This window comes from Lepidochelys olivacea (genome assembly GCF_965140295.1).
Source record: "Lepidochelys olivacea isolate rLepOli2 genome assembly, chromosome: 1".
Classification (NCBI taxonomy): domain Eukaryota; kingdom Metazoa; phylum Chordata; order Testudines; family Cheloniidae; genus Lepidochelys; species Lepidochelys olivacea.
In genome coordinates, this window is record NC_140411.1 from 286,120,791 (window position 1) to 286,148,729 (window position 27,939).

At 41.5% G+C, this 27,939-nt stretch overlaps 1 protein-coding gene across 1 annotated transcript in view; it reads right to left on the reverse strand.

Annotated features, from left to right (window-relative positions):
• The window catches only part of TRHDE (thyrotropin releasing hormone degrading enzyme), a gene marked incomplete at its 5' end in the record, with an annotated part of 329,097 nt that overhangs the window by 56,909 nt on the left and 244,249 nt on the right, over window positions 1-27,939 (reverse strand). The window contains 3 exons of the mRNA XM_084636899.1: window positions 11,904-11,959; window positions 12,071-12,204; window positions 24,113-24,201. Coding sequence (XP_084493025.1) covers window positions 11,904-11,959; window positions 12,071-12,204; window positions 24,113-24,201 — 279 coding nt within the window. The remainder of the gene's footprint in view (window positions 1-11,903; window positions 11,960-12,070; window positions 12,205-24,112; window positions 24,202-27,939) is intronic.

The window sequence follows — 27,939 nt, forward strand, 5'->3', positions numbered from 1 at the left end:
AGCAAAGTGATCTAGCTGTTCTATTTCAGGTGAGCTACAGTGAAATCCTGACCCATGTTTCTAAAAAGTGCACTAAATAAATCCACAAATGCAAACCCCAAAATCTGAAAGTATAAGTTGCACTTGCAGTTCAATAGTTCAGCGTGCATGTTCTGCCATATGGATCAAAAATATATAATTTAAAAAGATTGCTCAAACACATCAGACAACAGTCATCATATATACAAATTAGAGGAGCAGTGGGTCTGGGATGAGAAAGGAGCTATGGTGCCCCCCCTGCTCCCCTTGCTTCACTTCAAATACCAGGCTGAGTGTTCTCTATTGACTCAAGCATAATTCTGCTGCACTCTTGTTCATGTTTGTGAGGCAAATGCAATGGATGGTTCCTCTCTCCAGCCATCACATGGGAGTTCATAGCTCCTGCACTGTTATGTGGATGCATCCATCACAAGCCAAGGCCAGCTTGGACCCATCATGTGTCAAAACTATAGCTAACAAAAAAATTCTGCTTCCTTGAAACCATAATTACATTTTCTATAAATCACATTTAAGATAGCTCACTGGATGAAATTATTCTTGCCATAATGACTCACTAGTCCAAGGAATACGTGAGGCATCACTACTTTTTGTGGGGATGGTAGATAACAGCATCATCCACTTTTACAAGAAATATGTACACTTGATCAAGATCAATCCAGTGCACTATGTATTCTAGAGAGCACTGAAAGAATTCACATTTACTCTTTTGGGCATTGTTTCCTAGTTGTTGACGAATCTTATCCAAATTCCTTACACATTATCAGTAATTTATTGGATTGACTAGGATGCTCTCCAAGTAGCACTGTTTCCCTAGACTATGTTGTAAATTTGCTTCATTGCCCTTTGGCAAGTAACAAGAGGAGATACAATGCCGACATGTAAGCCACATCTGCCTTTGAGGAGAACAGATGTGCTCATGAGACAGAGAAGGAACAGAGGAGGAAAGAAAGGGCACAACAGTCCAGTCAACAACTATGTCTCCTCCAAGATAACACCTGTCAGTTCTATGGGAAAATCTTCAGGGCACGAACTGGGCTCCTCAACACTTAAAAACCCACCAGTGAACCCCCTTGGCTGAAGAAGAAGATTACAGCAGAATGGACTTTTTAAGTGTGTTTATTATTAGGAACTATTTTGACTCTTGCATGAGCATATGCAAATATGAACTGAAATGCTTGTCTCCAGCCAGGGTGAAGAGCAAGGCTTTGCTATGTGGTACAGCATACTGATTGGCATGCAAAAAGGCACTCAGTTACATTAAAATATCCATGGGTCTGCACCTTCCCATCCTTATTAACAAGGGACAGAACTCAGACAAAATGTATGTGAAAGGGTGAACCTGTAGGAAGCCACATTAGAGTCAGCAGTTGTAGTGTTAGATGAACAAAATGTGCATGACACAGTACAGTAGTCCTACTTGCCATATATGCAGAAATAATTTGGATGTGGGCCAGCATTTATTAAAATAATAGATAATATCTATTGCCATCAATCACCTGTGGTCGACACTATCAGACTAGGATAAACTCCCTTTGCACTTGTTAAGGAAGCTATTGAGCAGCACTATTGTTTGCCTTAATATTGAAACAATTAGCGACTACAATTAGGAGCAATAATGAGGTTTGAATACACAGTGCACATTTAGGTGGGTACTACACCATTGTTTGTGAATGAGCAAAGCAAAGCACCATCAGCAAACCTGGATATGATAGTTAAAATTTGGAGAGGTTTTGACATATATTAATTGGGCTAGAGGAGAATCTCTACCACGGTCACCGACTTGAAAACCTACTAATTTCTAGCCCTGGAATTTTAAGTGGGTCCTTACAGAACTGACTTATTTGGGCATTAGGTTGAGCAGGGCTGTAAGTAACATAATTAAGGATAATCTGAATTCAATTATCTTTGAATATGTTGGAAGACTTTAAATGCTGGAATAAATTAAATCTTAATCTCTGGGGAAGGATTAGTGTGATAAGATGAGTACAACTCCATAGTTTAATTGTCATGCAGATGCTTCAGGGAAATATTTTTCCAAAACAAGGAGAACAGATTTGGATTTTATATGGAGGAGTGTAAACCAAAGGTTAAAAGATAAATTACAGCGATATTCACAGCTCAGAGTTGAGAAAAAGGCTCCAGTAGGTGCTCCAGGACTCAATGTGCTGAAAGGAGCCAAATGAGTGCTGCTGATGTTCAGCATCTCCGTTTAGGTACTTAACTTTAGGGCCCCATGTTTGCAAATGTTGATTTATGAATTGGCAAAGGCCACAGAAAGACTCCATATCAGAGCTCGGATTAGTGCTTTGTTCTCAGTTTCTTGCGAAGGCCTGGTCTAAACTACTGAATTACTTTTGTATAATTACATTACTCAGGGGTGCAAATAATCCACACACCTGAGTGACGTAGTTATATTGACCTAAGTGCTGGGGTAGAGAGCGCTATGTCAGTGGGAGAGATTCTCCTGCCGACATAGCTACTGCCTGTCGGGGAGGTGAATTACTGTAACTAAGCCACGGGAGAAGTTTAAAGCGGAGAGTGTCTTCATTAAAGCGTTACAGTGGCACAGCTCCACTCTTTGCATCCAGAAATCAAGTTAGCTGCTCAGCAGAGGAGCAGGTTCAGCCTCAGGCAGCTGACTGTAGGGAGCTTATGATGGACTGGGTAGCATTGCTCCCATATAGGTGAACTCACCTGGGGTCTTCTCAAAAAGTCAAGGCTCCCAGGGCTATGTTTTTTCTGGACTTTGAAGGACAAACGTGGACAGACAGTAGCTGTGAGGAGAATGTGATTTTTAGGGAATAAATGAGATGCTTTCAACCCTAAGCAGTCCATTTTCAGCTATTTACATCTCCAAAGTTATGTTCACAAGGAAAAGCACTAGAAAATTATTTTTCTTAAAAATAAATGAAAGCCAAGTTTTACCTTCACACTGCTAGTTCCATGCTGTGACGCTGGCTGACCAGGTCATGCTGGAGTATATTCAAGTCCATTCACTTGTGTAGATCAAAGTAACGGTTAGATGTAGAAGTGTGTATTCAGATGTTTAAACTTCATAAAACGAATGGGCTGTTACATGCATTGTTTTCACTTATCGGTTCCTGTCATATTATAATAGCAAACGGTCACATGGTAAATAGCCCTGTAACTAAATAACTCATCAGTCACAAAAGGAGGCTTGGGGATTGCTAATGAAGGAGTTCATCAGAAAAGATGCTAATTCTAAAGCATATAGCCATTGTGGTAATGACCTGAGGTCAGAGACTCAAAATGCATTCCTCACTCCCACCAAAGGAAAACCCCTGTACGTACATTGTCAGCTTGGTGTCTGTGTGAAGAGACTATAAATATGAATTCGAAGAAAAATCCTTTATCTCTGGACTGTTTGGAATCTAACAGGGCAGAATAACTGAATGAGAAGATGGAGATCCCCAGAGTTAGTCTGGGTAGCCCTAAAAGACTTTCAAGAAACTGGCAGTTTATTACATCATTACCACCATTTAAAGTGACAAACTGTGATTCATCTGTTATAAAATTTTACTTGTGTTAACCTCTCAATAACTCCCATTCTTTTTTATTTAGTTAATAAATCTTTAGTTAGTTTACAGTAGAATTGGCTGCCAGCGTTGCCTTTGGTGTAAGATCTGGAGTACCAGTTGATCTGGGTAAGTGGCTGGTCCCTTGGGACTGGGAGCAACCTGATGTGATGTGATTTTTGGTTTAAATGACCATTATCACGAAGTCCAGTTTGTCTGGGTGGCAAGATAGGCTGGAGAGTCTAAGGCAGGGGTGGGTAAACTTATCCAACCCCCCTGCTCCCCGCCCTCTTACCATGCTGCTCAGAGCGGCAGGAGCTCGCAGCCATACCACCGCACTCCCCGGCAGGAACGGCAGGCCAGAGCGCTGGTGGCACAGCAAGCTGAGGCTGCGGAAAGGGGGACAACAGGGGAGTGAGGGGGACAGCCTCCCCGGCCAGGAGTTCAAGGGCCAGGTAGGACAGTCCTGCGGGCCGGATGTGGCCCCCGGGCCATAGTTTGCCCACCTCTGGTCTAAGGGGACTATCTGTGCCTCCTTGGTAAGACTGCTATAGTGATCCAGGAATTCACATTTGTTACTGGGTTGGTGAAATCTAATTATAGAACACACCCCAGTTTGGGGTGCCTGCCCTGGTTTTCTGACAGTTTGCCCTGAGGTAGGAACTCTCAGTTGTGTGATCTATTCCGGACAGCATGACACCTGTAACATCATCTAATTACCCTTTTAGGTTGGTAAAAAGAGACTCTGGGTCCAATATTACCTTATCCTATGACTGTACTTGGGGAATACACCTCTGAGATAAAGGCAGCAGCTATCAAACACCTGCAGCTGGCACATGTCAGCTGACTCGGACTCACGGGGCCCGAGCTACAGGGCTGTTTAATGGCAGTGTAGATGTTTGGGCTGGGGCTACAGGACCCCATGAGAGGGGAGGGTCCTAGAGCCCAAACATCTATATCACAATTAACTTGAGCCCCATGAACCTGAGTCAGCTGACATGGACAAGCTGCGGGTGTTTAATTGCAGTGCAGACATACCCAGGAAGTGGTGTCAGGGTGGCAATTTGTGGTCAGAGAGAAAATCGGGGCCATGCACTCTATCCGGGGCAGAATAACAATTGCCCACAACTACCATCAGGGTTCTCTCAAAATAGGAATGTAGCAAAGAAATTCATCACCACCAAGACCTACAAGCTAATCCACCAAAACTCCTGATCAATGGTATCAAATGATGCTGAATAATCTAAAAGAATTGGTATGAACATTTTATCTTTGCCCTTTGCTAGCAGATCAACAATAAATGTAACCAGCCCAGATTCTACCCCATTGCCGGGCCTATGATCCAATGGACCAGCATCAAGAAAATCTGAATATTCAAGAAACTAACGAGTTGCCTCCCCACAACCTTCTCAATGACATTGCCCCAAAATAGGAGACTGGATACCAGTCAATAACGCAGATTGTCAGAATCAAGAGTTGGTTTCCTGAGCAATTGACATGCAAACCAGGATCCAATCACCTTGACATTTTGTGCTGACTAAAGCACAAGCAAGATCAAAGGAACCTTGGAAATATGCTACATTTCCAGAAAGGAAATCAGTTAAATAACTCCAGAGCTGGAAGGAGAATGTTAACAAATGCTGGGGCAATATCTATTGTATGGGAGACTAAGACTATTCCACTTCCCCACACTTAGTACACCTGATCAAACATTATATTGCTGAAAATCTGATGTAACCTAGGTTTACATGCTTGGTATGATATTGAACCATGTCAGACCCTTAACAAGCATCAGAGCCTATAAAGGACCTTAGATCCCAGGGAGCAAGGGGAAATAGGCATGGCACCATAGACACTGGGTCTCTGATATACTTGCCCAGCAAAAAGGGACAGAAAAGAAAAAGAAATGCTAAAGACAAGATTGACACTCTCAAGAAAAGTAAAATGTTTTCTACTTCTTGCAACACCACTGATTGTAGCTATCTGGATTACCCTTTGCTCAGTTTAAGCCTAGATATACCGTGCATACAATTTCTTCTGTTTTAATTTGATTTTCTCTGTATACTCTTAATAACTCTTGTTTTACTGCAACGCTTGTGGTTTTAGACTGTGTGGAAATTTTAGGCAATTCATATCAAAGTTCAACTTCTAAATGAGGCAGTGAAGGAAGGGTGCCTGAAGCCTATTCCTGCTCAAGATTTTTGGTCAAAAAAAGACTATGGGCTCATCTACACTACGAATGCCTTACTGGCACATCTATACGCACTATCTATAGCTATGCTGACAAAGCCCTCTAGTGGAGATACTGGTTATATTGACAAGGAAGTCCTTTGCTGGTACAATTAAACAGCCTTCCCAAATGACAAAAGCCATATCGGCAGAAGAATCCTTTTGCTGGTATAACTGCACCTAGGATAGGGTTTTTGCTGGCATAGTTATGCTGTCGCAGGGGGTGTAATTTTTTTCACACTCCTAGCTGACATAGCTATGCCAGCAAAGTTTGCAGTGAAGACTAAGCCTAAGGGATTGTCACCCAAAAAGTGCGTCACTGCCAGTGCTGCAGTTCTCCAGATGCTCAGGATGGGCCTAGGGACCATAGTTGAGAAGAGAGTTTAAGGGGCATTAGGATTCGCTCTAACCTTACACTAAAATACATCCACAGAATTGACCAGATTCTGAGAAGTCAGACAAACTACATAGACCACCCAACCGATTATTATTTCCAAAAACACTTCAGTTCAACTCCTAGTAATGTTTTGTGAGCAAGACACTGGGAAAGAACAAACTCACATTTAATGAACCAAACTTTGGGAAATGAAAGCTACACAACTTTAAAATGTTCCTTTGAGGTATGTATTCATCTATATTTCTTATGTTTAAGAGACCATTATGCTGGAGATGTAAAAGGGGAGATAAAGAGGATAATGTACAGTTTGGAGATGTAAAAGCATATATGAATATCAAAAGAAAATATTCAGTGCTCCAAGATAGATTATTGAAGGAATTTTGCAGCTTCCCCCAGACCTGTGGGTATTAAATTACACTAAAGAGAGAAATTGGTACATCCTCTACAAACAAAATGTGGATAAAATTAGCATTAATAACAGCTAGGAAAATCACATTAGGACACTGGAAAAGTGAATCACATCTTTGTATTGCAGAATGGACATGAACCGTATCCAGTTCAGCAACACACTAGGGAGTATTTCAGAAGCTCTGAGATGGGTTGTTCTGCATATAGACTCCTCATATCATATATTCAGGCAGAAATACAGTGTAAGGTAAAAGGGAGTTGCTTACTTTGAAACTATTTTTTGAAAGGCAAGAATAAAATTAATATGCCAGCTGTTTTCCTTTTATTAGTTATTTTAAGTATGAAAATATTAATAACTAGGATTTTAAACATATGTACATTCACTGCTTCTCTCTTTTTCAGAGTGTATATACGTATATATGTGTTGGTGTAGATGAAAATATGACATCTGTGGTAACCATATAACAACTACCATCTCTATATCTGGTTAATGAGATTATTTACTCTCACATCTTAAGCACGGACATTTACATAAGCATACTCTCCACTCATCACATACCACTATATAGGATGGGACATAGGCACCGACTCCATGGGTGCTCCGGCGCTCAAGCACCCACTGAAAAAACATAGGGGGTACTCAGCACCCGAAGGGCCGGATTAATCTTTAGTGTGTCCCACCCCCTGCTCCACCTGTGCTCCATCCTGAAGTCCCGCCTCTTCCCCCATGGCCCTGGCCCCACTCAGCCTCTTTCCCTCTTGCACGGAGGGGAGGGGGCAGAGAGGAGCACCCACCAGCAAAAACAAAAGTCAGCACCTGTGGGCTAGGAGAAGACAAACATACTGCACTGAACATGAGACTGAAATAGTACAGTATATGGAGTATAGTAGTAAAGTACTAAACATGGTGATACTCAACATCTGAAGTGATATTATGTGTTGTCCCTCTTAAGAGGAGTTTCATAGAACTTGCAACCCATGGATGAGGACTAAAGTGGCTTTAAACTACCTATGTGCCCTCCTGATCCTGTTTAGGAAATTGAAAGACCCTAACTTTGGTAGCCTTGTGGGTCATTCTAAGTTACATCAGCTTCTAGGGTCTACTGTATGAGCTATAGCAATGCCCATAGCAACGCCTGGAATCACCACAGCATTGTGTCATACAGCCATGCCCCTACTACCACAGGCATGACCTGTATGTCAGCAGTTCTCAAACTATAGCAACCCAAGGACCCCCATTTTGATTTAAAATTTTTCAGGGACCTCCAAGCCTCACTGCTCAGCCCCAGGCCCTGCTCCCACCTCACCCGTTCCATTTAAGCCCCGCCCCACCTCTTTCCGCCCTCTGCTCACTCCATCCCCCATCCCTCTGTTGCGCAATCTGCCCCACCATCACTCACTTTCACCAGGCTGGGTCAGAGGGTTGGGATGCCGGAGGGGACGTGGGCTGTGGGAGGGAGTTTGGGTACAGGAGGGGGTTCAGGGTGTGGGCTCTGGGAGAGAGTTTGGGTGCAGGAAGAGGTTCGGGGTGCGGGCTCTGGAAGAGAGCTTAGGTACAGGAGGGGGTGTGGGATGCAGGCTCTGGGAGGGAGTTTGCGTACAGGAGGAGGTTCGGGGTGCGGGCTCTGGCAGGGAGTTTGAGTGTGGGAGCGGGTGAGGGGTGCAGGCTCCAGCCAGGCAGTGCTTAACTTGGGCAGCTCCCGAAAGCGACCGGCACATCTCTCTGGCAGCAGCTTCTAGGTGGGGGGCCAGGGTGTCTCCCTGCACTGCCCCTGCCCAAAAGCACTGCCCCCGCAGCTCCCACTAGCCGCAGTTTCCTGCCAATGGGAGCTGCAGAGCCAGTGCTCAGGAAGGGGGCAGCATGGGGAGACTCCCTGCCCCCCTCACCCCTCCAGGGGCCGCAGTGACATGCCATTTGCTTCCGGGAGCAGCACAGAGCCAGGGCAGGCAGGGAGCCTGCCTTAGCCCTGCTGTGCCACCGGACTGGGATCAAACAGGCAAAAAGTAAAAAATGAGCAATATATATAGTGAAGTAATGTGACTAAATTAAACACAGACATAGGACAAGTGCAGAGTCCTGCACTTATGACGGAAGAATCCCATGCACTGCTATAGGCTGGAGACTGACTGGCTAAGCAGCAGTTCTGCAGAAAAAGACCTGGGGATTACAGCGGACGAGAAGCTGGATATGAGTCAACAGTGTGCCTTTGCCGCCAAGAAGGCTAATGGCATATTGGGCTGAATTAATTGGAGTACTGCCAGCAGATCGAGGGAAGTGATTATTCCCCTCTATTTGGCACTGCTGAGGCCACATCTGGAGTATTGTGTCCAGTTTTGGGGCCCCCGCTACAGAAAGGATGTGGACAAATTGGAGAGTCCAGCGGAGGGCAACGAAAATTATAAGGGGTCTGGGGCACATGACTTATGAGGAGAGGCTGAGGGAACTGGGCTTATTTAGTCTGCAGGAGAGAAGAGTGAGGGGGGATTAGATACCAACTACCTGAAGGGGGGTTCTAAAGAGGATGGATCTAGGCTGTTCTCAGTGGTGGCAGATGACTGAACAAGGAGCAATGGTTGCAAGTTGCAGTGCGGGAGGTCTAAGTTGGATATTAGGAAAAACTATTTCACTAGGAGGGTGGTGAAGCACTGGAATGGGTTACCTAGGGAGGTGGTGAAATCTCCATCCTTGGAGGTTTTTAAGGCCCGGCTGGACAAAGCCCTGGCTGGGATGATTTAGTTGGGGTTGGTCCTGCTTTGAGCAGGACGTTGAACTAGATGACCTCCTGAGGTCTCTTCCAACCTTAATCTTCTATGATTCTATGATAAGGGTGCTTCATTGTTTGTCTCAGGAAGAATGATATTCTGTACATAAACTGAAAGGGAGAGAATAAGGAGCATGTTCTACACTTATCTGAAGAAATATGGCAAGTTTATCTATCCTCAGTAGTTTAGCTTATTATTCTTTGAACGCTGGCTGTAAAACTGCTGTATGTAAATATGTAAACCTTTCCCATAACCCAATCTGCCACACCCAGATTCTCTTGCAAGGCAACCTATTCATAGTAATATATACCGCTCTACCCTGTAGAAACAGAAGAAGAAGAAAAACAAAATAGAGATCTACCACTGGATCTCCATCACAGGAACATTTCACTCTAGGCAAATAATACATATGTATATACTCTTCTGCTATGCAAAAGTGCTAACTACAGCAGAATAGCTCTGTAGCTCATCCCTAACAATACTAACTTACATTTTTACTGTGCATTCCATGGGAAAGATCCCAAAGTGCTTTAAAAATCACTGAAGTTCTGTCACCTCCTTAGGGTAATGTAGTAATACTCAGCAATACTACAGAACAATTTGAGAAGGCAAGCGAGGCATGCCTTATTCATCTGAACCTGGGGGAATATTTAGGTACACAAGACGTAATAACCCAAATATGAACTTGGCCTGGACATCTGTGTTAAAGACCTTAGTCTGTAAAAAGCACTACAGGACTTCTAATGACTCCAGGCAGTCAGGACTTTGGCTTTATATCTCATCTAAAAGTGGGCACTTTTAACAACACAGTGCTCAGGATGCTAGCTCAGTATTGATTCAGAGGGAAGATGGCCACCTACTGAATTACCAATATAACTTCTTGAAGTGCATAGATTTTCACTGAGGTGCTGGCCAGATCTGATGTTGTTTAGTTTGTGGAAACTGAAGAGATCACACACTAATATTGTATGGCTGCAAGCAACTCAAACTTTATTAGCAATGAAAAGAAGCCTTGAAGTGCCACACTACAGTTAAATTAGGACAGAATGTTGTTTTACTACAAATGCACTCGTACTTTTAATAGTCAAGGTTGCTCAGAGCACTGTCCAACATTCTAGTGGCAATGTAGAACACTAAGGATGGAACGCTGGCCCCACTGAAGTCAATGGGGCTTGGATTTCACTCAAAGTGATGAACTGTAATTAGCTTTGCACACATTCACGTGGGAAGGTGCATGAAAAGGTTAAAGGGGCTAAAAGGAAAGGGAGAGCGCTCCCACTCCTCTCCTGGGCTTGGGGAAGCAGGTTTTCTCCACAACTTCTTTTCCTATTTAGCTGGTTGTTTCAATCTGCTATAATCACAGGGTGCAAGGATTACCTCTCCCTGCAACCCAAAACATCTCTGCAAGGAATAATTCTAGTTCCACTCCTTGTCCAGACTAGCACTGGCAGTGCCACCAACGTCCCAAAAGCCAGTGGAGAGGACTATGTAGGGGAGGGCACACTGCCATCTTTCATTCTTTCAAAAGGTACAGCTGGGGCATACCTGGCCTGCACTACTCAGTGACGTCATGTCTGAGGCTAGTAATACGTCTCTGGGAGTCTCACCTGATTCAAAGCACTTCTGTGCTGCTGTCTATTGCAACCAGCAGTTTAAAGCCAAAATCTGGCCATAAATATGTCAGCAAACAGAACAGCCAATAGTCTTAACTATAGTTTTTACACAACCTTTGACCGAAGGATGTTTGGCTGAGAGCAGGAGTGTTCCCAAGAATATCAAGTATCTTAAAGTCTGACCAGCTCCAGTTCTTACACTTCTCTTTACTCTTTGACTACAGATGTAGTCCTGAATTTAAAACAGACGAGATTCCATTGCCTTATGTTGTAAACAAATCATTATTTAATCAGCATTGTATTATTTAATCTAATTATGTAACTATGGAAACAATAATAAAGCACTAAAATACTATATAAAGTTTGGAACTTTTAAACAGAACCACAAACCTTCCATGTGGTATAATCATCATCACACAGAAAAATCCTTCTATGATGGATTGCCAAAAAACATATTGGAAAATGTAACAGTAATATATCAGAGGAAAAAAATCCTGAAGCTTGAAGGTGTTTTCCATTACAAATTAAATACACTTCTAGGGTTATTTAATAAAAACCGCAACAATATCAAACCTAGTTCATTAGTGAAATAGGGAAGAGATTATTAATCTCCAAAGTGTTATACTGAACTTGGACTCTGAAGACTTGGAAATACCCTATGGCAATTATTGATCAAGAGTGAGGAGAGTGCTACAGACAATGCTTACACTCCATACCGGAGGTGGGGAAAAAGAAAAGAAAAGAAAAGAAAAGAAAAGAAAAGAAAAGAAAAGAAAAGAAAAGAAAAGAAAGAAAGGTGGCAGCAATTGAAGTGTGTTAAAAATTTTAACGTCAAAACACACACATCCTCTGGGAACCGAAATGCAGGAATTGTTACAGGACTGTATATTAGGTTAGATTGTCTACAGGAAAATATACCTGGCTAGATTGAATGCATCATCGATCAAACCTGCTCGATTACTGACAGAGATAACCTGTGAGGGGAAAACCAGAAAAACGGAACCATTCAGGATGATAAAAGCAGTGCCACAGCTCGTACGGCTCACACATCAAAGCAGATCCTCGACATGAAACTAGGAGCTTACCTCATGGTTCCTCATTAGTTGGTCAATTAACAACCTCCAATTCCTGACGTCATAGTTAACCCGAAAATAGCCAGTTTGATTGATGTTCCCCAGCAACCAGCTTGTCTCGTCTAAAGCAGCAATTCTGTGATGTTCTGGAAACAAAGAACAATGTAAGGAAAAGGTTATTTTTTTAAATTTGAAAAGGATTTAACATTGTAAAAGAACATATTTTACTTATTTTTTCTTAAAAGGAATACTTGTAGGAGTAAAATAATTATTTCAATTTACATAATCTTTATAAATCACGAGTAAAATATTTTAAAGAATAGATGAACACTAATTACACAGTTAATTTTGTGGGTTAATTATAATTTTCAACATGTGTTCCACTAATCTAAAGGGGCAACTCAGTATGGACCCTGATCTTCCAACTCAACCAGAACCCATGAGGATCCAGTTACAAAATCGGGGCCCTGGCGAGGCATTTTTTCCAAAGTATCCTTAATTAAATGCCTGGGAAATCAATTGCTACTTCAAGACTTGGAGCCTGATTCCGATCTCCCTACCTAAGTTTTACACCAGTGTAACTCTGTTGATTTAAAGGGAGTTATTTCTGGTTTACACCAGTGAAAGTGAGATCAGAATCAAGCCCTTGCTTTATAGGTGAACCCTAAATAGTTTTGTGCATAATCAATGGGAGCAGGAGCAGGTCCTTTAGTCTCAGGTTTCTAATTGAAAGTGTTTCCAGCAGCTTGGTTTGTAGCCACTAGTCACTGAAAATATCTTTTCATTTTAACCAGTTACTCTTACGCTGTATGTGTTTTTATTTTCATTCCTTTTTAGACAGTCAGCAACAATTTAGGCCTAATCCCATGAACACTTCTGTAAGTACTTAACATTGTTTTCAAGGTGACTACTCATGTGCTTGAAGCATGCACATAAACATCTGCAGGACAAACACACGGCCACATTTCTTTAACGCCAGTGAAACGGCAAGGAATGCAGGATCAAGCCCCAAGTGTCTCATAAAGAATGGCTTAATTTAGTAAATTCTTTTGATTCTACTAGTTTTTACTGTAAACTAGGATTTGCTAGAAAATCAAAAGGTGTTTGTTTTTTTTTAAATTATTGCCACACCAAGTCCTGTAAGGTAATTTAGCCTGTACGCACTTGATCAACGCTACAGCCTAATATTTGTTTCCCTTGTCATCTTTTTTAAAAAGAAAACTACATGCAGATTTCTCTTGGACGTAGTTCCAATGGGAAACTGATTAGTGTGCCTGAACTATGTAAAACTAGTGAAATTATGAAGTGAAATGCAAATAAATATGGTTTGATAATTCACATATGCCATCTAATACTAGATACGTTGACATACTAGACAACCTGGTTTTCACTTATGGTATTCTTTGTAAAAAGAATTAAAACTATGGGTGTAGGGTATACGTGACACCTCCATTTTAACTGTAACACCAGTAGCACGTGATAAGATAGATGACAATAATCAAAACTTTAAGGTGCAGCAATACAGACCACAAAAACCCTGATTCTACAAACACAGAGCACATATGCAACTTTATGTATGCTTGCAGTTCTGTTATGCACATGAGTTCAGTTAAATGTTGGCAGGACCAAAGCCTCCATAAATTACTACAACACAATTCTGTCACTGATAAGGTTTTTCTAATATTAATATTTTTAAAAACACTTTTTTGGAAGTTGCAAAAGACTTATCCAATTCACTACTTGTTATTTTTCTGCTAAGGCTTATCTAAACTTGCACCAGTTTAAACAAACAAGTTTAATTAAAGAGGTTTATATAAAATTGTGAAAACTCCTATGAGGGCACAAGTATATTGGTTTAAGACTGTTTACATCAGTTTGGCTTGCTCTGCAAATTTATGAGGGCAACCAAACCACTATAAGCCAGGTTTAAATTGATTTAAGAGTTTCAACACCCAAAGTTTCACCCATTTAACTAGACTGGTTTTAAAAAATCACACTTTTAGTTAAACTGATTCAACTTTATGTGTAAACAGACTAATTCCTTTTAATTATACAGTAATATAGGGAGGGACAAATGAGACAGCTTTGGACAGGAGTAAAGGACACATTAACTCTTTTATGTTTCAACTCGTCATTTGCCGTACCTATCCTTGTTAATATAACTATGGCTGGCATAGAAGAGGATGCAGAGGGACTCTGTATCCAGAGTCAAGACACACGAAGATTCCTGGCACAACAGGAAATTGATTGAAATAAGGTCTCCACGCTGAAGATAGGATCTGAAAATTATGCTCCTCTCCCTGCAGAGAAGCTACCAGCATTACTGCAAGGAGGAGAGGTTATGGGTATGATTCAGTGTTACAGATGGCTGTGTACTCTCCCACATGTCAACTGATGGGGTAGAATAGTGGTGGAAGGGCTGTTTGTCTGCAATGGGCCCCTCCATTGCGAGTTATAGCTTTGTTTTGTACTTCACAGGAGACAGAAGCCAGGATTAAGCTCATCACGTTTTTTAGTAAGTGAAAATTCATTATGGATATTTTTACTGGTTATATTTGTTTCTGTGTATGACTTTTCTATTAGTAATTGTGCTTTAATTGCTGCAGTATTTGAAAATAACGACTCATAAATGGTTAATCCATACCATTAAATTAAGTCTAAAAACCCTTCAAAATTGGCAAAGATCTAAAATTAGTTATGAACCAATGTTGTCCAATAACCTGCAATAACGAAGTGCAGACTAGCTAGATAAGGTAGGTGTGTGATAAAATAAAGGGAACAAATACATATACACCCTTCTGATAAAAGTAAAAAGAACAGGAGTACTTATGGCACCTTAGAGACTAACAAATCTATTAGAGCATAAACTTTTGTGGGCTACAGCCCACTTCATTGGATGCATAGAATGGAACATATAGTAAGATATATATATAGATATATAGATATACACACACACACACACATACAGATAAGTTGCAAGTTACCCTACAAACTGTGCCTTGCATAATGACAGGTTTCAGAGTAGCAGCCATGTTAGTCTGTAGCCACAAAAAGAAAAGGAGTACTTGTGGCACCTTAGAGACTAACAAATTTATTTGAGCATAAGCTTTTGTGAGCTACAGCATCCGTGAGTTGCATTTGATGAAGTGAGCTTTAGCTCACAAAAGCTTATGCTCAAATAAATTTGTTAGTCTCTAAGGTGCCACAGGTACTGCTTTTCCTCATACAAACTGTGAGAGGCTAATTAGTTAAGATGAGCTATTATCAGCAGGAGAAAAAAACTTTTGTAGTGATAATCAAAATGGCCCATTTAGACAGTTGACAAGAAGGTGTGAGGATACTTAACTTAAGGAAAAAGATTCAATATGTGTAATGACCCAGCCACCCCCAGTCTCTATTCAAACCCAAGTTAATGATATCTAGTTTGCATATTCATTCAAGCTCAGCAGTTTCTCATTGGAGTCTGTTTCTGAAGCTTTTCTGTTGCAAAATTGCCACCCTTAAATCTTTTACTGAGTGGCCAGAGAGGTTGACTATCTAAGCTATTTATGCCACATGACATGATATAGCATGATACCTGCCAGTCCAAGCTGACAACTTCAAAATACTCTCTTCCATAAATATTAGCTGTAGGATGTGTCATACAGAGATCGCGCTGATACAGAACAGCAGTATCTTTTCAAAAACTGAAAATGTTATCCCTGCTTTCAGTCAGTTTTAACTACAATCATAACCTCTTTTTTTTTCCATAAGGCCATTGATATTTGACCTTTTCAAGCAAAAGGGGGCAGGAATCTTTCTATGCCATCCCAGCTCAAACAAGCAGGTGGTTATGGTAAAGGGTTGTCTGATGCATGTACTTCACATAATTCTATATAATTTACTGGAATTTGATGTTGGAGCCTGTGTGTATTCTCATAAATTTCTATACACAAAGTTCTCTTTTTCCCCCCATGATTTTCTGGTGGTTATGTGCAACTGAAAACCACTATACACAGGCAATTTCCCCACTTATCAAAAACATATTTATTAAACTATCACAGTAGAAACACTACAGTTCAGGAGAAGGTGGCATCCCCTTCTAAACACCATATTCAATCATTCATAAATTTCTCAAAAGATATTCCTTCTGGGCAGAAATCTCTCATTACTGATTGCAAAGATTGATTTTTTAAGTTCAGACTAAACTATACAGTTATTTTTGAGTTTTAGGGAAATAAAAAAATGCATCCTACTTTTTTTCCTTTACAAATATTGTTAATTGGTTAATTCAGGCGGAGTGAAGAGGTCTTAAAGTTGGGGTTAATTACATTTGCACTCACTGTAAATAATTAACTCCCTTTCCACCCTTGCAGTGGAAAGAGACCTTAAAGAGGCATTAGTGATAGGTCTAGGGGAGACAAGGCAGTTTGTTGTTTTTACACGAGTTAACATATTAAGTTAAAGACTGTGGGAGAGCACAGGGTTAACCTTTACCTACTAACTCTTGTTAAAACCACAGGTCCCCTTGTCTTCATAGGATGTTATCTTGTGTTAGTTGCTATGTTAGCTAAGACAAGAATGAACCTTTTTCCTTAGCGAAGACAAGGGCTAAATGAGAATCAGGCCTAATCACTTGAAGTTCTGACCTCCTACTCTCAAGGTTCTGAATGGCCTCAACTCCCTTTGAGATCAGTAGTTATGGATTTTGGGCACCCTGAAGGGGGAACTCAGCATCTTGCAAGATCAAATCCATGCATCGAGCATCCATCTGGAAGGAAGTGCCTTGATGCTGACAAACATATGGGCCTTGTCTACAAGCCGCTTTTATAATGATTTAACTATTTTGGTTAGAAGTGTCATTTTTCTACATAAATTGTTAAATTAACATGGAATAAAGCTCTCTTATGCTGGTATTGCTTATTCCCTTTCCCCACAGGAATAGCAATACCAGTATAAGGCACATTTATACCAGTGAGGGCTGGTTGACAAGTTTCAGAGACCTTTTTCAATTAAAAAAAATGCTGTTTTGGCAAAATGAAGATACTTTGCAGGAGCATATCAGTTTCAACAACATTTTTTCTAAATTTTTTGGTGGGAAAATTTCAAACCAAAACAAGTCAAATGAAAATGAAATATTTTATTTAAACATGATTCAACTATTATTTTGATTGGATTTGCCATTCTGTTTCAATTCAGTGTGGAAAAAAGTTGTTTCCACCCCATGTATTTTCATCGGATGACTACATCCATTGACACTGCCAGGGGGTGGGACTGATTCGTTTTACCCACATGTGGCGTCCTACAGTGAGAGTAGCAGCAGCTCTGTTCATGTCCTGGCTCAGTTGTTGGGATAGAGGGAGGGCTGTGATTGTGACTGAATGTGCATCTTTGGTGAAAGGAAGCAGGGATTTCCAGGCTCTGTGACTCCCTGACCCCCACAATTGCTGGGCACTGCAGTGAAGCAGGACATTTTGCCTCACGAATCCTGCCTTTCTCTCCCTGTTCGGACAGATGAAAAGAGAGTGGAAACATTCAGGTCAGACTCAGCAGCTGTCGATGCTGTTCCACTACAGGCAATACTGCATCATCCCTCACACAGCTCTCCGCCTGAGAGCTCTGTTAGTGGCACCAGCAGACCCATGGGCGGCATATATAAGAGGCTTGGGGACGCTAAGCCTCCCCAAAATAGGCTGGCCATGCAAGAAGGCTAATGCCACGAATGCGGCGCAGGTCATCTCCCTTGGGGGGGGGGGGGGCAACTTTGAAATGCTGGACGTGAAGTTATCTAGAAGCTTGGGGCATCACTGGTGCCTGGACTGTGGCCCCACCCGTGCTCTACCTCAAGGCTCTGCCCTGCTCGGCCTCTTCCCCCGAGACGCCTCCTGCCTGCCACTCGCTCCTCTCCGCAGCAGAGAGGAACGTGCAGCTGGGCAGGCCTCTGGGGAAGAGGTGGAGTGGGGGCAGGGTCTTGGGGGTGAGGCCACGGTCCAGGCGCCAGTGCCCCCCACTTTCTAGGGAGCTTCCGGTGCTCACATGTAAGCTTCCCCAAACGGGAGACTCTCACACTGCCTATGAGCAGACCCTGGCACAAGGTTGCATAGAAGCAGCACTCATCTGTGCAGCAGTTTAGGGTGGGAAAAGAAAGACCAGCTCTTGAGACATGGTTTGCTCAATGGTGAAACTGTTGTGGAAGGCTCAGCCTCATGAACCCAGGGAAGTAAAGGGAGGGAACCACATTGCCACAGGGAGTCAGCAGCCTGAGGCAGACAGCTCCTCCAGAGAGGAATATTGCCCCAGAGCATAATCAAAAACACAGGGGGCAGGAAGTGGTAATGATTAAGAAGAGCTGGAATTTAGCACAGCTTCAGTTAGTTTTGTATCTCCTCCTGAATCGCCTGAGGTTGATTCCGCTTTAGAGGCTGACCCCAGCAGGCTATTGCCCAAGCACCAGCAGCTACAGCTCCCTCGAAAATCTTGCTCCATTATTTTCCCTCTAAAAAGAATGTGGTTGTTAGTCATGGCTCCCATGTGGGGAAAGATCACTGCCTCCATATTGGTGGACACAGTTTTGGTGGGAACACTAAGGGGGAAAGTGTTCCCACAATGCATTTGTCTCAGCAACAATTATCAATAACTGAACAGTCCCAGTCTTTTTAATCTCTTCTCATATGGAAGCTGTTCCACACACTTAATCATTTTTGTTGCCCTTGTCTGTACCATTTCCATTTTTAATATATCTTCTTTTGAGATGGGGAGACCAGAACTGCAGGCAGTATTCAAGGTGTGGGCGTAACAGGGCTTTTCATAGTGGCATTATGATATTTTCTGTTTTATCATCCAAACCTTTCCTAATAGTTCCTAGCATTCCATTAGATTTTTGACTGTTCCTGCATATTAAGTGGATGTTTTCAGAGAACTATTCACAGTGACTCCAAGATCTCTTTCTTGAGTGGTAGCAGCTAATTTGAACACCATCATTTTGTATGCATCACTGGGATTATGTTTGCCAATATGCATTACTTTGCATTTATCAACATTGAATTTCATCTGCCATTTTGTTGTCCAGTCACCTAATTTTGTGAGATCCCTATGTAATTCTTAACAGTTTGCTTTGTACTTAACTAACCTAAGTAATTTTATATCGTCTGCAAATTTTGCCAACTCACTGTTTACCCCTTTTTTAAGATAATTTATGAATATGTTAAACAGCACTGGTCCCAGTACAGATCCCTGGCAGACACAGATATTTACCACTCTCCATTCTCAAAACTGACCATTTATTCCTACCCTTTGTTTCCTGTCTTTTATCAGTTACTGATCCATGATAGGATCTTCCCTTAATGACTGCTTACCTTGCTGAAGAGCATTTGGTGGGGGACCTTGTCAAAGGCTTTCTGAAAGTCCAAGTATACTATATCCACTGGATCACTCTTGTCCACGTTTGTTGACCCCCGCAAAAGAATTCTAGTAGATTGGTGAGGCATGCTTTCTTTTTACAAAAGCTGTGTTGACTCCTCCCCAAAAAATCATGTTAATCTATGTGTCTGATCATTCTGTTCTTTACTATAGTTTCAACCAATTTGTCTGGTACTGAGGTTAGGCTTACCAGCCTGTAATTGCCATGATCGCCTCTGGAGCCTTTTTTAAAAATTAGCATCACATTTACTATCCTCCAGTCATCTGGCACAGAAGCTGATTTATGTGATAGGTTACATACCACAGTTAGTAATTCTGCAATTTCATATTTGAGTTAATTCAGAACTCTTGGTGAATAGCATCTGATCCTGGTAACTTACTACTGTTTAATTTATCAATTTGTTCCAAAACCTCCTCTACTGATACCTTAATCTGTGACATTTTCTCTGTTTTTCACCTAAAAACTAATGGCTCAGGTGTGGGAATTTCTCTCACATCTTGTGTAGTGAAGACCGATGCAAGTAATTCATTTAGCTTCTCCACAATGGCGTAGTCTTAAGTGCTCTTTTAGCATCTCGATTGTCCAGTGGCCCACCGATTGTTTGGCAGGCTTCCTGCTTCTGATGTACTTTAAAAAAAATCCTATTAGTTTGGCTAGTTTTGAGTCTTTGGCTAGTTGCTCTTCACATTCTTTTTCGGCCTGTTTTACTCTTACACTTGTCTTGCCAGAGTTTATGCTCCTTTCTATCTTTTTCAGTAAGATTTGACTTCCAATTTTTAAAGGCTGGGCTGGCCTTTTGCCTTCTTTAGTGTTGTGTTTAGACATGGTGGACTGTTTTTGGTCCTTTTACTATCCTTTTTATTTGGGGATATACATTTGATTTGAGCCACTATTGTGGTATTTTAAAAAAGTTTCCATGCAGCTTGCAGGCATTTCACTCTTGTGACTGTTCCTTTTAATTTCCATTGAACTAGCTTCTTCATTTTTGTGTAGTTCCCCTTTCTGAAATTAAATACAACTGTAGTGGACTTCTTTGATATTCCCTCCCCTGCCCCCAGGATGTTAAATTTTATTATATTAAGTTTCTGTGGTGCCTACTATTTCAATATCCTCATTTAATACTAGTCACTCAAGTTCACCCATCTTGTTATTTAGACATCTAGCATTTGTATACAAACACTTATAAAATTTGTCACTTTTTATTTATCTGCCTTTATGTGATGTAATTGAATGGGATTCACTTTCATTTGACTTTTTCTCATCAGTTCCCACCTGTGCTTTATCGACATCTATCCTCTCCTCTTTACTAAGATATAGAGAATCCCCATTAATAGATCTTCTCCAAGGGGATGTCTCTGTCAGAACCGGGTGCTCCTCCACAGCTGTCAGCTTTCCCCCAAGCCCTTAGTTTAAAAATTCCTCTTTAAGATGGGGTGACCAGAACTGAAATCTGGTTCCAGTGATCTGGTTCTATTTTGGTTTAGCAGGAGCCCATCCTTCCTGTATTAGGGTCCTCCTTTCCCAAAAGGTTCCCCAGTTCCTAATAAGCTGGTAACATCCCTTCTTATAGCATCATCTCATCCATGCATTGAGACCCTGCAGCTCTCCCTGTCTATCTGGCCCTTCGCATGGAACTGGAAGTATTTCAGAAAATGCTTCCATTTCAGAAAATGTTTCTGAAATGTTGCAAGTTGAGGAATATCCATCAGAGTCCACCTTGGAGTGCACAGAATGGATTCCTAACACCACCACGCAGTCAGGCATCAGTCCCAGTACCTTTCTTGTGGACTGACTATAATTTGCTTTAATTATTGCACTGGGGAGCCTCAGAGAGAGAGAGACAGACCAACCTGCCAGCTGTGGAATTACTGGCACAAGAGACAAACCACTGTATTAAATGTCTTAGAGCATTGTGCTTATGGATCACCTGATGAATTTCTCTGGCCCTCTCTCCCTCTGTCTCATATTTAATTTTGTCAGCCCAATGTTGTGATGGAAAGTCCATGGCTGCTGGCTTCAGGATGGGGCCCTGCGTGCACCCTCCAGCACCTTTGAGTGCCTCTTGTGGATGTGGCACCACAGAGTGTTAGTCTCAGAGTCTCTCCTGGCTACATGACAGTGGGAAGGGAGCTTTTTCACAGTGGTGGTAGGCTGGCCCAGCTGGCTCCTGCCCTAGCAAGAAGGTACATCTGCTACCATCTCCATGCACCCCCCTCGTCTTCCCCATAATCTCCTTTCCAAGTCCTAGGGGATTTTATTTTTTTCATTTATGTTGGTCTGTGTGTCACTGACTCACCCTCCTCTCACCCTGACTAGTTGACACTGAGCTCTGTCCCACTGATAACTGAATTCAGAATGGCCACTATTGGACTTGCTCTTCTGAGTTGAAAGAAAAGTGCAGCCGGACTCCCAAGCCAGTTGTTAGACCTCTTGAGCTTCTTCCTCCAGTTGCAGAATTGCTTCTAGACAACGTCCAGTGACAGGACTACAGCAGTACTCCTCCTCTGTACTATGGAAACCCTCTGGGATTCCCCACAAGTTAACAAGCCTGGAAACTGCCTCCTTCAGACTCAGAACACTTCCTGGAGCAACAAGCACATTATCCCTGTATCAGCTGCAGAAAACCTCCTAGGATTCCCCTAACATCAATCATTGTATTCTGCAAATACAAGGGGTATAGCATTTACATGTTTAACATATCCAAAATTGATGTCATCATTTTTATTGAGGTATCATCTAAGACCCTACTACGCTAGACATTGTAGAAACATGCAAGATGATACCAACCCTGCCCTGATGAGCATACAATCTAATCTGAAACCAGTGAGTGAGGGGTAGGGGAACGACAAGCATAAAGACAGTAGAGCATCATCGCGTTGATTAGCTATGCACACCAATTTATGGCTCGGCATCATTTGAAAGTTTTTTTTAAAGTATAGCTAACAGTCATTCTTGATGACTGCTCACTATAGCCATCATTAGTTTGTTGATTTTGTATAGGCCTCTCTGAGTAGGTCTGAAGGAGAAGAGTTTAGTGGCTTTTCAGATTAGGTGAGGGAGGGCATTCAGTGAGTAAAGGGCAGCAAGGCAGAAACTGTGCAGCTGATCATGGGAGACACTCATAAATGAGTTTTCAAGGCTGCCATCAGTGGCAGAGGGAAGGACGTGTGTGTGAAAGTGAGACTGTGAGAATGATAGTTATACAGGCCTGATCAGCTCCCACTGCAGGCAATGGGAATCTCATCATTGACTTCAGTGGGAGCTGGATCAAGGCCTGAGGGACAAGAACAGATAAGATAAGGATAAGGTAAGGATGAGACAGAGTGTGAAGGGGCTTAAAGTATTATCACTGTGGCCAACTTAATGCTGCTGTGGGAAAAATTAACATCTGCATTTCCTGACCGGAGTGTGCCTAAATTCTAAAATGAAAATGACACTGGTCCCAGACCCCAGTCCTAGACCAGTGCCAAAAAAAAAAAAAAAAAAAAAACCCCAACAACCTAGATCATGGGAGCAGTAATAAAATATTAAGGTCTGATACATCATGAACAATCAGGGCTAGAAACACATACCTTATACCACTAGAAAGTTGGGATTCTCATATTTCCACTGCTATACTGGTATACACCATTCATTTCTAGCCCTGCTGGTTGCTAAGCTCTAAGGTACTATTATCCCTTACTGACCTGTAAAAGAACAAAAAGGAAAAGACAGGCACACACAGGCTTGGCTATTTCTTCCTTCCAGTTCTATTTACTCTGGAAGGAAACCCATAGGCTATACCTTTTCTGTACTGTCAACTGGGTCAATTCTTCCTCTACTGCCCAGGCATGTAGGGGATGTATGGCTCCTTCTCTTCCACTTCTTCTAATCTTATCATACAACTCCCCAACTTTTTTTTCATCCACTTCAATTCTGACATAAATTCAGTAGCAGATACAGCATGCACTGTCAGGGAAAGAGAGGAATGCTTTCTAACATTTGCAAGATGGTATTCTTAGCTGCTTTTTGGTGATAAAAGGCATTGGCTTCTAGCTCTAGTTGTTCTCAAGATAGTGGTTGCTACAATTATGTCAGAATTGAAGCAGGGGGTAAAAGCAAGATGGTAATCAGAATAATGCTCCAATATCTAGCAACCTACCAGGGCTAGAAACAGTTTGGGAGATCAATAAAAAGATTTTGGGGGACACTAAATGTTTCTTAGCACTGGTTGTGGATGATTGATCAAATTAAAAAAAAAACAGTATTCTTAACCTTAATATTACATTACTGCACATTTTGCATTTATTATTTTACAGATTTTACACTCAGCAGGTGTTTTATTACAAAGATATTTTATTTAGCTTTCACCATTCTATATAGGGAATTGCATTTATACAATAATTTAGTATGTGATCTCAGATATAAAATAGCTGCTTTGGAACATCTTTCTGTTTAAAACCTTCTCTTTGCACCATCTAACTTTTGTGAAAATTACCTTGTTCTTTCCTCTCCTCCCCCCCACCAAAAAAAAATCTTTCTGGCAGTTCATTTTCAAGCAGCTGAAATTGGGTGCACAGCAACTAAACAATTACCTACGATCAATTCTGAGACACAGTTCAGGAAAACACATGTATGCTTTACAAGATTCCACTGTGAGGAAAGTTTATTTTTACCTGATTTGTTAGACACCCATATAATTGCCTCTGAAGAGATGTGGCTCGTATTTCCTACTGCAATTGTTAGTGGAATCTGCCACAAGTAGCTGCAAGACAAAGGAGGGGATCTAAGAACAAAAATACTGAACCAAGTCTTCTCACTCACAGCAATCAGGGATCACATCAAAGAAATCACAACACAATTTCAGTAGCAGTAAAGATTTTGATTCTAATAAGTTACTTTGATTTTAAGATGAATATAATAGTGGTAACAAACCAACGAAAAAGTCATTCATCTTAAAAAAAATACTGAATTAGATTTTTCACAAGCTACAACACAAGAGATTTTTTTCCACAAGGTTTCTAGTACAAGGTTTTTATAAAAGAAGAAAGAATGACATCCATAAAAAGATGACCACCATTCATTCATTCCTGAAAAAGAGAAACCCAAGGGGAAAACATTCTTTGGTTTAGATGGTCTGCTAAGTTTAAAAGCAACCTAAAAGCACTGCCATTCTTTTAGCATTAACTTCTTAACGTGTTATATCAGGCTTTCATTACTAGTAGATTATGACTAGTATGATTATGTAAAGTTAATGGGCCTATTCCTCTACTGACTTGCCCCTCCTGTTGTCATTTACACCTGGGCAAATTACCATTCAGATTTGGACAAATGCAGCTGGCACAGGTGTAAGGGAGAATCAAACCTCAGCATCTTCATGGTGCACAACCACGTCATTCATTGAATAAATGTCAGTAATTCATCTAAGATCTTCATAACATTTTACCCTAAAGAGAAATTACTGCACACTATATGTCTTTTCTCAGGATATGGAAAGGATCCTTTAGGATGCCATTATTACCTCTACTTTCAACTCCCCACAACCACCTCAAACACAAAATCCTTCCCCCAGCTTGGGAGAGTTATAAATGTTTCCCCTACAGAGCCTCCTTCCAGGTGTGATTTTTAAATCAATTTAGTTAAACTGATGCAAATGTCTGTGGACAAGTACTTAATGTCCAAATCAGCTCCATGACCACCAGTATTTGTCATTTCAAAATTATTTGGTGTTTAAAAGTTTTAAACCGCAACTATCACTCCCCTGAGATTCTCTCATTCAGAAGTTTGCCCCACTTAACTATATGCAATACTTAAATGTCACAACAGCAATAGACATGCTTGCAAATGACTAATGGTCCACCAGGGAATACATCTGGCATACTGTGCTGAAAGTTACACACATCATGGAGTGCATAGCACTGAATTTCCTCAGTACGTATTCAGAGAGAAATGGTGGACTCCTAAAAAGGAATCTAAGGGCTTCTCTACATGGTGGGGTAATGTGCATCATGAGGGTCTGATTTTTAAAGTGCATTAATGTGTTGAGCATTAATTGGTCTGTGCAGACCCTGCTGGTGTGCTGTAACATACTGCTGTTTGAAACGTTACTATGTTAAAGTGTACGAGGGCAGCAGTTCTCAACCAGGAGTCTGGGGCCCCCTGGCAGGATACAAGCAGGTTTCATGGGGTCTGCCAAGAAGGGCCAGTGTTAAGACTCGCTGGGGCCCAGGGTAGAAAGCCGAAGCCCTGCTGTGTGGGGCTCAAGCCTGGAGCCCCAAGCCCTGCCACCTGGGGCTGAAGCCAAAGTCTGAGTTTTGTGTAGCCCCCTTTGGTGTGGGGCCCTGGGATTTTTGAATCATAGAATCATAAAAGATTAGTGTTGGAAGAGCTCTCAGGAGGTCATCTAGTCCAACCCCTTGCTCAAAGCAGGACCAACCCCAACTAAATCATCCCAGCCAGGGCTTTGTGAAACCAGGCCTTAAAAACCTCTAAGGATGGAGATTGCTTTCTACCACCGAGCACCGGCCCTGGCTTTTACATGCAGAAAAACAGCTGTTATGGTACTGACGGGCAGGGGAGTTTTTATAGCATGGGGGGGACCTCAGAAAGAAAAAGGTTGAGAACCTCTGCACGAGGGAACCTTTAGTGAGCATCAGCAATGTCTACACAGACCAATTAATGCACAACATGTTAGTACTCTGCAAAAATCACATCCCCAAGGATACATTACCCCACTGTGTAGACAAGTCCTAAGTTACTTCTGTCTCCCCCCCCCCCCACTATTTTCAGATGGCATCAATGTTACATGGATTATTTGATTCCTTCGCTTATTACAATCCAAATGCCTGATTCAGCAAATACTAATGCACATGAGTAGCTTTACACACTTGATTTCTCACATACGTAAGTGTTTGCAGCATCCAAATTATCCAAATCCAAATAGGGAAGTACATCTGGGACAATAATACTCCAAAACACAGCTATTCGATGGAGGAAGATACTTGGAAAGCAGCAATGTTGGAAGAGCTGTGAGTGACACTGGAAGGCAAACTAGATATGAACACACAGTGTATTGTGGCAGCAAAAAAACAAGCCAAAACAAAAAACAAGCCAGCATGATTTTGGGCTGTGCAGGTAATGGCATCATGCCACATAGCAGGGAAATGATAGCCCCTGTCTAGCAGCCAGATTCTGATATCCTTACTCATTTTGAATACAAACCTACTCTGTGAGTGGTCCCATTGAAATTAATGAGAAAACTCATGGAATAAGGTGCTAGTCAGTATGAGTAAGGATATTAAAACCTGGCCTTAAATTACTCTGGGAAATACCAGAGCTTTAGAAATAGACTCAGTTCTGGATACCGCAGTATGAAAAAGACATTGAAAACCTGGAGAGAATTCAGAGAAAAGCAACAAAGCTATCTGAGAGGCCAGATCCACTGACATATGAGAAAGGATGATTTAGTTGGGGATTGGTCCTGCTTTGAGCAGGGCATTGGACTAGATGACCTCCTGAGGTCCCTTCCAACCCTGATAGTCTATGATCCTATGATTCTATGAAAAGTGAAATATATTATATAAATATTGTTCTTGTAATAGCTCGCTCAATGTCAAGACCCAGTGACAATAATAAATGTAAAACAGAAAAAGAAAAAAAGACTGTCACATACTCATTTGGTTGCCATTTTAAAAAATTATTCTCAATATTTTGAGAGGAAATGTCATGTAATAGATATTAACCACTTTATACTTTTTGTATATAAATAGATTGAATAGCCTGTGTTGTTTTATTCAAGTAAATGTTATGCTTTTATTCAAATGTTTGGATAACAGCAAAGTACAAAAAATCTCAGCAAAACATTTAATAATATAGCTATTTTAGAGGTTTATTTAAATTTTTATGTCAAAAAATATTTTCTTGTTGATGAGGCCACACAGCAGATAGTCTTATGCCCGAGTCCTATTATAACACTTAAAATTAATGAGTACCATTCAAATACATGGGGCCAGAGAGCACTTTCTACAGAAAACCTCTTCAGGAAAAGGGTCATTCCTTTTGTACAGCACCAGTCCTCTCCTTTACTTGTCACGGCAGACACTCAGCTGGGGCTCCACAAAGTTTTGAGGGCAGGAAGGGGAGAAAAAGCAGGGACTCTGCTGGACTCCCTGTTTCTTCTCTCATCAACCCATAAATAGCCAAGTTGATGTGTGAGGAGACGTCTCCTCTGTGGCTCCTAATTGAGGCAAAGGCAAAAGCAGCAGAACTCCTGAGAGGGGATTCAGGCTGTGAGGATGTGGGCCAGAAGAGTGGTACACAGGCACAGCAATCCTTGCAGAATGAATCTTATATCTGTGGATCTAGATGGGAAGGCTCCCTTTTGTACAGATCCTCAGAGGGCATGCATGGGATTTAGACCTGTCACACCTGCCTACTTCACAGGCCCTCCAAATCCCTTCTCCTTGAGGATTTGTTTCCCAGTACAGTGGTTCTCAACCAGAGA